Source organism: Dipodomys ordii, unplaced genomic scaffold (genome assembly GCF_000151885.1).
Source record: "Dipodomys ordii isolate 6190 unplaced genomic scaffold, Dord_2.0 Scaffold174, whole genome shotgun sequence".
NCBI classification, from domain to species: Eukaryota; Metazoa; Chordata; class Mammalia; order Rodentia; family Heteromyidae; genus Dipodomys; species Dipodomys ordii.
The window spans coordinates 848,798-862,290 of NW_012267390.1; the positions used below are offsets into that span (position 1 = coordinate 848,798).

Here is a 13,493-nt window from a genome sequence, read left to right on the forward strand (position 1 = left end):
AGGGGCTCAGGAGAAAGCTGGGGAAGTAGCTGCTGTGCCCAAAGAGAGCCCCACTGTGGCGTCTGTTTGCGTGGGACGTTGTCCAGGCTGTTGTTGTTGTTCTGTTTTGGGAGGGCCTGGCCTCCCCCTGCTCCCCATCCACCCCCCACATGCGGGAGCCACAACTGTGCCAGCATTTTTCCGCCGAGCTCAGCAGAAATCCACAGAGAAGGTCAAGGACCAGGGAGAGGGCCCATCCATCAAGAGAGGAGCTGCTCTGCTTTCCAGCGCAGAGGAGATGAAAAGAAGCAAAACAAACACAGGCCAGCCCGCCCCAGCTGCCCGCCCGCCCACCACCCCCAGAACAACTATGCCTGTGCAGGAGTTTTACAGCCAACTTGCTTAATGTGATTACAATAATGATTTCTTTACTAGAAGTTGTGTAAACAGCCTCTTGTGAAACCCTAGGGGGAGGGTGGTGTGGATGTGTGCACACGCGTGCACGTGAGAGGTACATGTGCACATGTGTGTGGCATGCGGGATGGGTGTGTTTCCTGTCCGCGTGTGCACGTGTGTGCTATTTGGCTTCCTGTCTGTCCGTGTGCGTTTATGAACAGGAGTACCGTGTGCACTTGGCTTGTACTTGGCACTGTGTGTGTGTGTGCATGTGTGTGTGCATGCGTGTGCGGACAGATGTGATCTCAAGCAGCACAAACATGACATGTGCACAAGTGCACCATGGTGCCTACATGTGATTTGCACATGCGTGTGCATGTGCGTGTGTGTAAACCCCAGCCTGGGGATGGGGGTGGGGAGGGGGAGGTGCCCATCCTTCTTGGCCCCTTGTCCCCCACCCTCTGGCCTCCTGAGCCTCCCATCCCCCCTCCCCTTCATGGACCTCCCGCCCCCTCTCTGGGGGCTTCCTCCCCGAAACCTGACCTTGCTGTGGGGCCCTCATGTTTGTCTCCACCCTGCCTCCTGCCTCCTCCCGCTCTGCCCCCAGTTCTGAAATCTTGCTTTACTTCCCGCATGGCCGCTGACCCGCAAGGGCTTTGGAATCTGTTGGAAGAAACCCCTTTTCTCTGGGGCCAATGTAAACAGCCATCGTGTTAAATCAGCTCTCTTCCTCTCTGCTCTGCCGGCCCCTGGGGCGGGCTTCGGGGGAGCGAGCCCCTCCGCTCACAGCCTGGGGGGGCATGGCCGCGGCCCTGCCCACCAGCCCTGGCCCTCTGCCCAGAGCCGGAGGCCATCCATCCCACGGCCCCACCTGGACCCCCTCTAACCTTTCCCTTCCAGCCCAAACCCACATGGCCTCCTGCCCGAGCCTCACAGGCCTCCAAGTCACAGGCCTCCGAGTCCTGTCAAAGCGCCTCAGAAACACCTTTCCATCCGCCTGCCTGCGGGGTCCAGCCCCAGCCCCCCCCCCATCATGGGATCCTGGGGCCTCTGTGTCAACACCAGGGCCTTGGCCAGGCCCACGATTGTGCCTGAAATCCCGGCCAGCGCCGCCCCCCCTTTGTGAGCCGGCCCCCCCCACCCCAGCGCTCCCTGCGGGCCGGGCCACGTGTGTGGGCAGAGCCTGGCTCGGCAGTCCTCCCTGGGGTCTGCCTGTGCCCCGCAGGCCATGGCTGCTTTCAGAGAGGCCTTGAGAGGACGCTGCTGTCACCACAGGAAGAGGGCCTGCGTGGGACTGCCAGGCTCAGCTGCGTACAAAACAAGTGTGGGCGGGGTGAGCCGGGGGGCTTGGGCCTCCGCAGGCCGGCCTCCCCTTCCCGGGACATGTTCCTAAGTGTCCCACCAAGAGCCTGCGGAGCGCCCTGGTGGGCCTCAGCCCAGCCAGCCCAGGCGATGCCCCCGGCACGGGCTCCACTCCCTCAGGCCTGCCCTCTCGCTGAGGCCAGGCTTCCCCTCACACACGGCCGCTCCCTCTGCAGAGCCTGTGCCATTTGACCCATTCTGGAGATGTCTCCAGCCTCCTCCCAGCCCACGGCCCCCCCACACCAGCCCCCTACACTGGCCCTCCACACCGGCCCCCCACACCGGCCCCCCCCGCCGGCCCCCCACACCGGCCCTCCACACACACCTCCTCTGGAGGCCAGCCCCTACCTCTCTGCGTGCCTGGCTCCTCCCGGCCTCCATCTCCCTGAGCCTCTGGCTCAGGGCGGCAGCCTCTCTCTGGTGGGTGGAGCTGGCCGCCTCCAACTGGGCCTGCAGGGCGCTCAGCTCCTCCGCCATGGCGCCCACCGTGGCCTGGGGAGGCAGTGACCGGGGTCACTGGGGAGGGGTCAGGACCCAGGCAGGGCTCTCGCGCTGACCCCAGGCCTGGGGAGGCCGTGGCCGGGGTCACTGGGGAGGGGTCAGGACCCAGGCAGGGCTCTCGCGCTGACCCCAGGCCTGGGGAGGCCGTGGCCGGGGTCACTGGGGAGGTGGTCAGGACCCAGGCAGGGCTCTTGCGCTGACCCCAGGAGAGGCGTGCACAGGGCGCTCCTGTGTCAGGGGCAGGACCCCTCCCCACTTTACGCCTTCCGGGGGATGGGGGCAAACTGCCACCGCCTGGCCCAAGACGGTCCTGCCCGCCCAGCTGGGAGGAAGGAGGGTCAGCAACGTGCACAGGCCAGCCACAATGGCCCTAGACCTCTGTGTCCCCAGCCGGGCAGCGGGACTGAGGCCGGGCCTCTGTCCTCACCAGGCGTGCTGCCCGCTCAGGCCTCGCTGGGCACAGGGTACCTCAGGGCCTGCGTCACCCCTTGTCACCTGTAAGAGATGCCCCAGCCACCAGTGTGGGGTACAGAGCTGCAGCGGGGGTGAGGGAGAGCTGGCTGCTGCTGGTCCCCTGACCCCGGCCACTGGTGTCTGGAACCATCCAGTGGGCAGGTGGAATTAGGGGACGTCTGTTCCTGACAACTGTGAACACGTGCGGACCACTGCGGGCCGGTCAGCCGCTGCCCCGGCTGACAGCTCTGCTGGCACACCAGACTCAGCAGCCCACGTCTGCTCTCCCTGCTGACCACTTCTGACCACTGTTGACCACAGCTGGTCACTGCTGGCCACTGCTGATCACTGCTGGCCACTGCTGATCATTGCTGATCACCGCTGGCCACGGCTGATTGCTGCTGGCCACTGCTGACCACCAGGTACCCAAAGGAAAGGTCCTCAGGTCCACTTGGCCAAGGGCAGGGTTTGAAACACCTCCCTATGCACAGACAAGATGCCAAGCTGCTCAGCCTGGACGCATTCTGCTGAGGCTGACCAGCCTTCTGAGGGGACTGTCCTCTCCTGCTCCTGAACCGGGCCAGGGCAGTGGGGGTGGGCAGCGGGGATGGGCAGTGCCTCAGGCTCCCTCCCAGCCGCAGTGGCAGAGTTTGAGTCAGGGAGGCTTCCCCACCTGATTACTGGCCTGTGGCCTGTGGGCTGTGGGATTGTGGGCTGTGGCCTTTGGCCTTTGGCCTGTGGGCTGTGGCCTTTGGCCTGTGGGCTTGTGGCCTGTGGGCTGTGGGCTTGTGGCCTGTGGGCTGTGGCCTGTGGGCTGTGGCCTGTGGGCCTGTGGGCTGTGGGCTTCTGGCCTGTGGGCCTGTGGGCTGTGGCCTGTGGGCTTGTGGCCTGTGGGCTGTGGGCTGTGGGCCTGTGGGCCTGTGGGCTGTGGGCTGTGGGCCTGTGGCCTGTGGGCCTGTGGCCTGTGGCCTGTGGCCTGTGGGCCTGTGGCCTGTGGGCTGTGGCCTGTGGGCTTGTGGGCTGTGGGCCTGTGGGCTGTGGCCTGTGGGCTTGTGAGCTGTGGGCTGTGGGTATGTGGGCTGTGGGCCTGTGGCCTGTGGGTATGTGGGCTGTGGGCCTGTGGCCTGTGGCCTGTGGGCATGTGGGCCTGTGGCCTGTGGCCTGTGGGCTGTGGGCCTGTGGGCCTGTAGGCCTGTGGGCTGTGGGCATGTGGGCTGTGGGCCTGTGGGCTGTAGGCCTGTGGCCTGTGGGCTTGTAGGCTGTGGCCTGTGGGCTTGTAGGCTGTGGGCTGTGGGCTGTGGGCATGTGGCCTGTGGGCTGTGGGCTGTGGGCATGTGGGCTGTGGGCCTGTGGGCCGTGGGCCTGTGGGCTGTGGCCTGTGGGCTTGTAGGCTGTGGGCTGTTGGCTTGTAGGCTGTGGGCTGTGGGCTGTGGGCCTGTGGGCTGTGGGCTGTGGGCTGTGGGCCTGTGGGCTGTGGGCTGTGGGCTGTGGGCTGTGGCCTGTGGGCCTGTGGGCTGTGGGCATGTGGGCTTGTAGGCTGTGGGCTGTTGGCTTGTAGGCTGTGGGCTGTGGGCTGTGGGCTGTGGGCTGTGGGCTGTGGGCCTGTGGGCTTGTAGGCTGTGGGCTGTTGGCTTGTAGGCTGTGGGCTGTGGGCTGTGGGCCTGTGGGCTGTGGGCTGTGGGCTGTGAGCCCGTGGGCCTGTGCAGCTCAGGAGCCGGGGGCGGGGCAAGCACAGGTATGGAGCTGGCCTGGTGTTGCAGGAGCCCTGGGCATCCTGTGGAGACATGTCCCCAACCCTGTCTACTGCAGGCTACTGCCCATGGTCACTCATCAGGCCAAGCCCACATCTGTCGGTTCAAGGCCACTCCCATCAGCTTTGACTCCCGCTCTGAGCAAAGGAGCCGTGGCGGTGCTGCCTTTGGCCCCTGGTCCCCACCATCGCTCTGGGCCGGCACAAGTCATCTTGGCGGCAAGGTCGTGGCTCCGTGAGGCTGCGGCCCTGGGGTGGACTCAGGGGACCCGCTGTGGGAGGTGGTGGTGACTCAGGCCCTGAGGCCCCCTGTGTGTCCCTGGCTCCACTCCCCGTCACCCACAGCTGGTGTTTCTGGCTGTACTTCCCCCTCTCTGTGGGTTTGAAGTTCTATTTTCTGAGCTGAGGTGGCAAAAGAACCCTTAATGAGCCCCTCAGGGAGCCCCGTTGGCAGGCCTGGTCCCAGCCCAAGGGGGCGGCTTGGCCAGCACAAGAAAAGGCTCTGTAAGCAGTGCTCCCGCAGAGGCTCCGGGCTGGCAGCTGCGGCTCCCCGAGAGTCAGGAGGCTTTCCTGGTTTTCTGCCCACAGCTGGAGAGGAAGTACAGCCTCGGGCCGAGGTCACAGCCCTCCCGGCCAGAAGAGCCTTCCAGGCCTGTGCGTGGGGCAGAAACTGGTGTGTGTGGGGCGGGGGAGTGAGGCTGGGAGCATGGGCGCTTTCTGGTAAGATCGGCAGAACTGGTGAGCCTGAGGCCCGCCCTGCTCGGCCCAGGGGCTCTGAGCAGGGGTGAGGCCCGCCCTGCTCGGCCCTGAGGCCCGCCCTGCTCGGCCCAGGGGCTCTGAGCAGGGGTGAGGCCCGCCCTGCTCGGCCCTGGGGCTCTGAGCAGGGGTGAGGCCTTCCCGCTCGGTGGGCGAGGGTGAGGCCCCCATCGCTCTTGCCCTGCTCACCACTCTGGGGCCGACCCCATGGTCAGAGCTTCCCCAGGCCACCTGCCTCCCCCTGCCCGCCACCCCTGCCCAGTGCAGACAGCAGGAGCAGAGGCTTTGCAGAGGACCGTGCCAGCTCCCTCTGGATGGACTGTCCAGTGGCTCCCACGCCTCGTGCACGTCACCTGCAAGGCTCCACCACCCTCAGCACGGCACACAGACAGACAGACAGACAGGCCCACACTGTGTGGCCCAGCAGTTGGCCTGCTGGCTGGTAGGTGACCTGGCCTGGCCCTCCCCCCCGGCCATGGACAGCTTCCAGGGCAGGGAGTCCTAAGACCCAGGGCTGCTGTGGAAAGGGGCCTGAATGCAGTCTCGGTTTCCCCAGCCATCTAGAGAACAGTCTCCTTTACCAAAGACCTGAAAATACCAGGGAAACTGAGGCTCAGGAAGGCACGGGGCGGAGCCAGGCTGCTGGGACTGGGCGGGAAGGGTGCCCTGGGGTCTGGGCCCCTGCCGGGCCGGCACGGCAGGCCGGGTCGCGTCTCACCTCAGCTTGTGCCTGCCGGCTCCGGGCCTCCTGCCGCACCCTCTCCAGGGTCCGCACGGCTCTGGAGAGCTCGCCGCTCAGCTCCGTCCTCTCCGCCTCCTTCATGGACAGCGCCTGCACGGGTTGGGGCATGAGAGCAGGTCCCAGGGGAGGGGTGATCCCTCCTTCCCCAGGGCTGGGCGACCACGGCGCGTCCTTCCTACACTGTGCTGCCGGGAGGCCTTCGCCCGAAACATGCGCTCTCTTCCCGCTGCCCCCATCACGTCCACCCCCAGGCCCGTCCCACTGCCCCCATCGCATCCACCCCCCAGGCCCGTCCCGCTGCCCCCCATCACGTCCACCCCCCATCACATCCACTCCCCCATCGCATCCACCCCCACCACATTCACCCCCATCGTGTCCACCCCCATCGCATCCACTCCCCCATCGTGTCCACCCCCATCGCGTCCACTCCCCCATCGTGTCCACCCCCATCGCGTCCACTCCCCTATCGCATCCACCCCCCATCGCGTCCACCCCCATTGCGTCCACTCCCCCATCATCGCGTCCACCCCCATCGCGTCCACTCCCCCATCGCATCCACTCCCCCATCGCATCCACTCCCCCATCGCGTCCACTCCCCAGGCCTATCCCACTGCCCCCATCGTGTCCACTCCCCCCATCGCGTCCACCCCCCAGGCCAGTCCCACTGCCCCCCATCACATCCACCCCCATCACGTCCACTCCCCCCATCACATCCACCCCCCAGGCCTGTCCCACTGCCCCCCATGGCGTCCACTTCCCAGGCCCGTCCCACTGCCCCCCACCGTGTCCACCCCCCATCGCATCCACCCCCCCATCGTGTCCACTCCCCAGGCCCATCCCACTGCCCCCACATTCACGTCCACCCCCCCCATCGCGTCCACTCCCCAGGCCCGTCCCACTGCCTCCCATCATGTCCACCCCCCATCGTGTCCACCCCCATCGCGTCCACCCCCCCCATCGTGTCCACCCTCCAGGCCCGTCCGCAGGGTCCTTGTCCGGCGCTTTCCAGGGCAGATCTGGGCTTTATGCCCCCAGCCCCATGTCTTCAGGCAGAGTCCTACAATGCACCGCAAGGAGCGGGGATGGAGGTCATTCTCCCACACGCCTGCCTTGTGGGTGACATGAGCCGATACTCGGCCCGGCGGAGGGAGGCTGAGCTTTGCTCCAGCTCCAGGGTGGAACGCTGCTCCTGGGCAGGGCTGCGGAGGGTGGAGGACGGCATTAGTGCCCATCCAATGCCCTCGGACCGTGTGTGTGCTGCGGCACAAGGCAGGGTCCCGCCGGGCCGTTTACCGCAGGGCCAGATGCGGGGCTCACGCCTGCAATCCCAGCTACACAGAAGGCAGAGGATGGAGCACATGGTCCAGGTCAGCCCTGGGCGAAAAGCACCACAGCCTGTCTGAAAAAGAGCTAAATAACGCTCAGAAGGGCTGGGGGCCTGGCTCACGTTGCAGAGCACCTGTCCAGCAAGGGCAGGGCCCGAGTTCAAACCCTAGTACTTCCAAAACAAGACAATAAGTAAAACGGCAGCAGTCAGCGTGGAACTTTCTTGAGTTTTGGGCTTCATTCTAGTGCACTTGCATACTGTGGTCCCGTTGGTCAGAAGTGTGGGTATCCTGGAGATTGGGCCGCCGCCTCAGCTGGATGTGGGGCTGAGCCTGTCACTGCGGGGCGGCTGGGCTGGCTTCAGGAGGTGGGCGTGAGCATGCGCCGTGGCACTGCAGAGCAATGTAAGAACACGGACCACAACTCCCCGAGGAGCGGGAGGGGTCGGCGTGGGGGCTCTGCCTTGAATGGCCTTCAAAGCACCCATGCTTCCTCCCGGGCCCTCCGCTTCCTGGAGCCTGGGCTTGCTTTGTTTTCCCTGCTCTCCCAGCTCTTCAGGAATCCGCCCTTCCTGGACTGTGAGGGCGAGAAATCTGGCAGCCACGGGCCTCGGGCTTCTCTTTGCAAGCAGATGTGAGCGGCCACAGCTCAGCCCCCGCAGGCTGCGGAGCTGGAAGAGTGGAGGGGAAGATGGTCCCCAAGCCGTGTGCTGCATCTTCACAGGGCAGTGCTCTTCTCTGCCAAGGCCTTGGTTCCCGGGGAGGTCTGTACACCTGGCCGTGGCGTCCTCGCCTTTCTAATCCGACGCGGAGGCCCAGGGAGTGTCCTTCAGCTGAAGTGACGAGACTCCTGCAGGCCTGGCCTTCTGCACGGTGTTGCTGTGGGTGCAGGAAGGCCATGGCTTGCAGAGCCTGTCCATCTTCTTAGCCTGTTTCCTCTGACTGAGCTCACCTTTCCTCGGGCTCAGTGTGACCCCGAGAAGCTGTGATTGTAGAAACACGAGGGGCGGCGTGGCCCAGCTGGTGGTCTTGGGTGGGAGCAGGGGGCTGCATGGGGCCCTGAGCCTCCACAGCCTCCTCCCATGCATGGCTCTCCTGAGCCTCGCACATCAAGGCCACCGCCTCGGGGGTCTCTGCCGCCACCCAAGTCCTTAGCCTCCTGCTGCTCTCCCTGGCTGCAGACTCATTCCCGCAGCCCTCTGCAATCACCCCTGCTCACCGGCGTGCCTGAGCTGGGTGTGTGAAACCCGTGACGCCCTGCGCTCCTGGCTGCCTGCTCACACGCAGCCTGTGCCGCACAGACGGCAGGCTGTCCCGACTCCTTTCGTGCCCCACCATCTCCTGTGCCTTCTCTAAGGCCTCTGCTTTCTACCTCAGGAGCAGAGGGGCAGGCAGGAAAGAGTGTGGGCCTCGGTGCCCAGCGGTGTCGCTGCGCCCTAGACCAGCGATGGACCTGGGAGGATCTCAGATTTCCCCACTAAAACGGGGCTTCTAACAGCTTTGTGGGGGACAATGAGCAGCGTGGAGTCTGACCGGAAGCCCCGGCTCTTCCAGCCACCGCAGCTCCTCCCTGCAACCCGTAACGTGCACCCATGAGGTCTTTCCACAGCAGCGATGGGCATACGGATGTGTGTGGCCCTTTCTGAGTCTGTCTGTGGGATGGGAAGATGCCCAGGGTGTGTGCGTCTGAGTTGGCAGTCCAGAGGGAGACATTGAGAGTTGAAGGCCTGACTCGGTCATCAGGCTGAGTGGACAGAGCACGTTAGGTGGATGGACAGTTGGGTATGGAAGTGGACAGAGCATGTTAGGTGGATGGACAGTTGGGTATGGAAGTGGACAGAGCATGTTAGGTGGATGGACAGTTGGGTATGGAAGTGGACAGAGTATGTTAGGTGGATGGACAGTTGGGTATGGAAGTGGACAGCTGAGTGTGTAGACAGTGGAAAGGATATTTCAGTGAGTGGATGAAGGGATGGTCGGATGAGTGGCTGAATGGATGGCTGGGTAGTTCATGGGTACATGGCCAATGTGTAGGTGGACATCTCGGGTGTGTGTGAGTGAACAGACGTGTGGTCAGATGTGTAGATGGACACCTTGGGTATGGGGATGCTGGTCTTATATGGAGTGGATACTGGAAGTGTGGGAAGGAGATGAATTTTCAGGTGAGTGGAAGGATGATGCACAAGTGAGCTGAGGGATGAGTGGGGACTGGGTGAGTGGTTGGGAGTGTGTATGAGTGTGTGGATGCATGGATGTTGCATGGACATGTGGTGGGTGAGTGTGTGGATGAGTGTGTGGTGTAGGAACGGACAGATGAACCAGTGAGATGAATGGGTAGATAGGTCTGTGAATGCTGTGTAGGTGGCTAGGTGTGAGTATACATGCATGGTGTGTGGATGTTGCATGGATGGTGTATGCATGTACACGCGTGGATGAGCAGGTGGTGTTCATCAGTCTATAGGTGTGAGTATACATGCATGGGGTGTGGATGTTGCATGGATGGTGTATGCATGCACATGCGTGGATGAGCAGGTAGTGTTCATCAGTCTATAGGTGTGAGTATACATGCATGGGGTGTGGATGTTGCATGGATGGTGTATGCATGCACATGCGTGGATGAGCAGGTGGGTGTTCAACAGTCTATAGGTGTGAGTATACATGCATGGGGTATGGATGTTGCATGGATGGATGTGCACACATGGATGAGCAGGTGGTGTCTGTCTCTCAGGACTGCTTTGAACACTAAAGCAGCGGGGTCTGTTGCCTGGGTAGGCCTTGTGAGGGCCTGTGCTGGGTCCCGGCGGATGGTGAGCTGGTGGGCCCCTCCGCCCTCGTCACCTGCTGCATCTCGTGCTCCAGTTGGAGGAGGCTCTCGTCCCGCTCCTGTTTCAGGCTCTGAATTTCCTCCTCCAGAGCCTCCTTCTCAGCTGCGCTTTTTGCCATCAGCTCTGTCTTCTGCTTCAGTTGGTGTGCGGCCTCCTCCTTCTCTTCTGACAGGCATAGACTGAGGGTCTCCTGGCCAAGGCAAAGGACACACTGTGAGGTCAGGGATTGGGGACCAGCAGGTGTCTTGGGACCAAAGAGAGACTCACCCCACAGGACACCAAGGCTGGAAGGGCCTGCCAGCTGCCCTTCCCTATGCTTCTCCAGAGTACCCCAAGCAGGAGCTGGGGAAGGCCTCTCTCTAGGTCCTGGCATCCACCATCCTAAATTAATCTAACAGGTCCTACGTTTCTTCTGGACCTCTACCATGTCCCATGACAGGCAGGGGTATGGATGGATGCATGGATGAGTGGATGCATGTGGATGGATGGATGGATGGATGGATAGATGGGTGGATGGGTGGACGGTGGATAGATGAGTGGATGCATGTGGATGGATGGATGGATGGATGGATAGATGGGTGGATGGGTGGACAGTGGATAGATGAGTGGATGCATGTGGATGGATGGATGGATGGATAGATGGGTGGAGGGTGGACGGTGGATAGATGAATGGATGCATGTGGATGGATGGATGGATGGATAGATGGGTGGATGGGTGGACGGTGGATAGATGAGTGGATGCATGTGGATGGATGGATGGATGGATAGATGGGTGGATGGCTGGACGGTGGATAGATGAGTGGATGCATGTGGATGGATGGATGGATGGTTGGATTGATCACTGGATGGATAGAGGGTTGGGTGGATGGGTGGATGGGTGCATGGGTAGATAGGTGGGTGGGTGTGAGGATGGGTGGATGGATGGGTGGATGGGTGAATGGGTGCATGGGTAGATGACTGGATGGGCAGAGGAGTGGATGGGCAGATGGATGTGTGCATGGTTTGTTCTAGATAGGCATGGCCTTGTCTCGTGTCCAGCCTTCAGCCAGGGCAGCCAAGTTCAAGGCCTGGTCTCTTCTGTGAGGCTGGGCACCCACACCACTCCTGTGGCAGCTTCCCAGGGGAAGGCCTGGTGCGGCTCACAGGAGCTGAGGGCAGTCCGCCTCCACCCCACCCCTTCCCGGGGTCAGGGCACACCGCAGAGGCGGACCTTCTCCCGCTGGAGCCGGGCCAGGTCGTCTCGGTGGGCTGACTCCAGGGTCTGCAGGGCCTGCTGTGTGTCCTGCTCCTCCTGTGCCAGCTGCTGCCGCAGCGCCATCTCCCGGGCCTCCCAGTCCTTCTTCAGCCGCTCTGTCTCCACTGTGAAGTGACAGGCATGTCCCCACCTGCCTGCAGGCCTCGCCAACCCCCACGGAGAGATGCGTGCTCTGTCTGCCGCCAGCAGGGGGCGGGGGTGTGAGAAGGGGTGCTGGCACAGGGAATGGGGGGAGGGCGCTGGCTGCACCCCAGTCCTGAGCCCAGGACCAGCACCAGGGCAGGCTGAGCAGGGCACCTGTGCCATATAGACAAGGAGCAGCCGATTCCTTCAGGCCCCGGCATTCAGGGAATGAGAGCAGCTGTTGGGGCACTGGGCTCCTCCCAGCCCGGGCTGGGTGGTGGGAGAAGGGGAGGGGAGCCGCCCGCCGGAGCGCCGCCCCCAGAGCACCTTGCAAGGCCTGCCAGCCCAGCTGGGCATTCTGTGCCTCTCTCTCCAGCTGCTCCTGTTGGGCCCGCAGCTGCTTCGCCAGCCCGCGGGCCTCAGAGAGGCTGCTCTCCAGACAGTCCCTCTGGACCCTGCAAAGCAGCATGGGGTGACAGGCCGCCCGTGGGAGGGGCGGGAGGGGCGGATGAGCCTGGGGCAGGTGGGAGATGAGAAAACCAACAGGCCTCTCGGCTCCCTGAGAATGAACTTCAGGTGGAACAAAAGGGGAAATACAAAAACAAAAATAAACTTTACTCACAGCAACTAACTCAGAAAAAAACTTACAGTCTTCGTAAGCAAAAGAAAAGGAAAAAAGAAAGAAGAAAGAAGAAGCCAGCAGAGCCACACGGAGGGAAGGGGGCTGGGCCTCCTGGGAGGAGCCCGTGAGCCACCTTAGAAGACAGCAGCGGAGCTGGAAGGAAATCCGCCCCAAACACACGAAACAAAGCATCGGTCATAGGCAAAAAGCTCCTGCCAATAAATCACAGAACGTCAGTTGATCCTACAGAAAACATGAGAAAGATGAGTGTTAGTCACAAAGGAAAGACAAGGATCTACAAACAGGAAACCTGCTCCTCCTGCGAGAGCCCGGGGACTCAGGTCACAGCCGGGCAGTGGCGCGCATCGCCCAGGAGATCAACGGAAACTGGCACAGTAGCAACGTGCAGTGTTGGCAGGGGCTCTTTTGGGAGGCCCAGACGGGATTCTGTTTGACTTTCTGATTCTACGTCAGGAGTAGGGGTGTTCTGGAGAAACGCTGGCTCCAGGGGTGCTCGCCGTGGCTTTCCACAGGGCAGTACTTGGACTTGACCAAAGCGCCAACACAGAGGAGAACGTTTTGGGCATTTAAACTTTCTGGGCTCTGGAGCACCACGCAGGTGTTAACAAGGATGAGAACCTCCTTGCCGTGGGAGGAGTCACCCCCCAAACGAGCCGCCAAGCTGCAGCTCCGCGTGCCGCATGCCCTGCGTGCGTGCACACAGGCACCATCGGTCAGAAAGCACCTGTAACAACACACACCAACGCACACCAGTGCCTGTTCCCCGGAGGGGGAAACAATGGCTTGAAGGACTGACCACCTGTCACCGTCCACCGGGGCTGAGTCCGCACACAGGGAGAAATCAGCCGAGGAGAGGCACGGACACTCGGGGGTCGAGCACAGTGCACACACCACAAATCCCCAGGCGATGCCCTATCAACCCCGGCAGGCCCTGCTGCAGTCCCTGCACCCCGTATGCTGCTGCCCGTCCCAGGGGCAGAGCACCTGGGTGCTGAACCCCCAAAACCTTGCTGTGCCACAGTATCTGGCTCCAGTCCCAGTCCCTCCCCTGTAAGCACCATGTGTCACTGGCTACTTGTGAGTGCTCAGGACTTAGTACTCCTTCCCTCTGGAAGAGGGTACTCCTCCCCACGGGGAACACAGAAAATCCTCCTTTCATGTTGGCCTTGAATTCTCCCCTCCTGAAGCCTGCCTTGTCTCCTCTGGAGGACGTGGACTTGGCTTCTCGCATGGCTTTGCTACAGCCTGGGAATGCCCAGGTCCTCAGGACGTCGTCCCGAGGCTCTCTCCGGACCTACACCTCTTCCAGATGACCCGGCACCCGGCACCCCTCCCTTCCAGACACCCCAGGTCGCAGCTGGTGCACACTCTCCCTGCCTCACC

The 13,493-nt window shown here is 62.6% G+C and overlaps 1 protein-coding gene across 1 annotated transcript in view; it reads right to left on the minus strand.

Annotated features, from left to right (window-relative positions):
- Crocc2 (ciliary rootlet coiled-coil, rootletin family member 2) overlaps window positions 1–13,493 on the minus strand; it is a 64,180-nt gene that overhangs the window by 22,725 nt on the left and 27,962 nt on the right. The window contains 7 exon segments of the mRNA XM_013033651.1: window positions 2,086–2,229; window positions 5,916–6,124; window positions 7,041–7,138; window positions 8,484–8,632; window positions 10,103–10,279; window positions 11,300–11,448; window positions 11,795–11,922. Coding sequence (XP_012889105.1) covers window positions 2,086–2,229; window positions 5,916–6,124; window positions 7,041–7,138; window positions 8,484–8,632; window positions 10,103–10,279; window positions 11,300–11,448; window positions 11,795–11,922 — 1,054 coding nt within the window.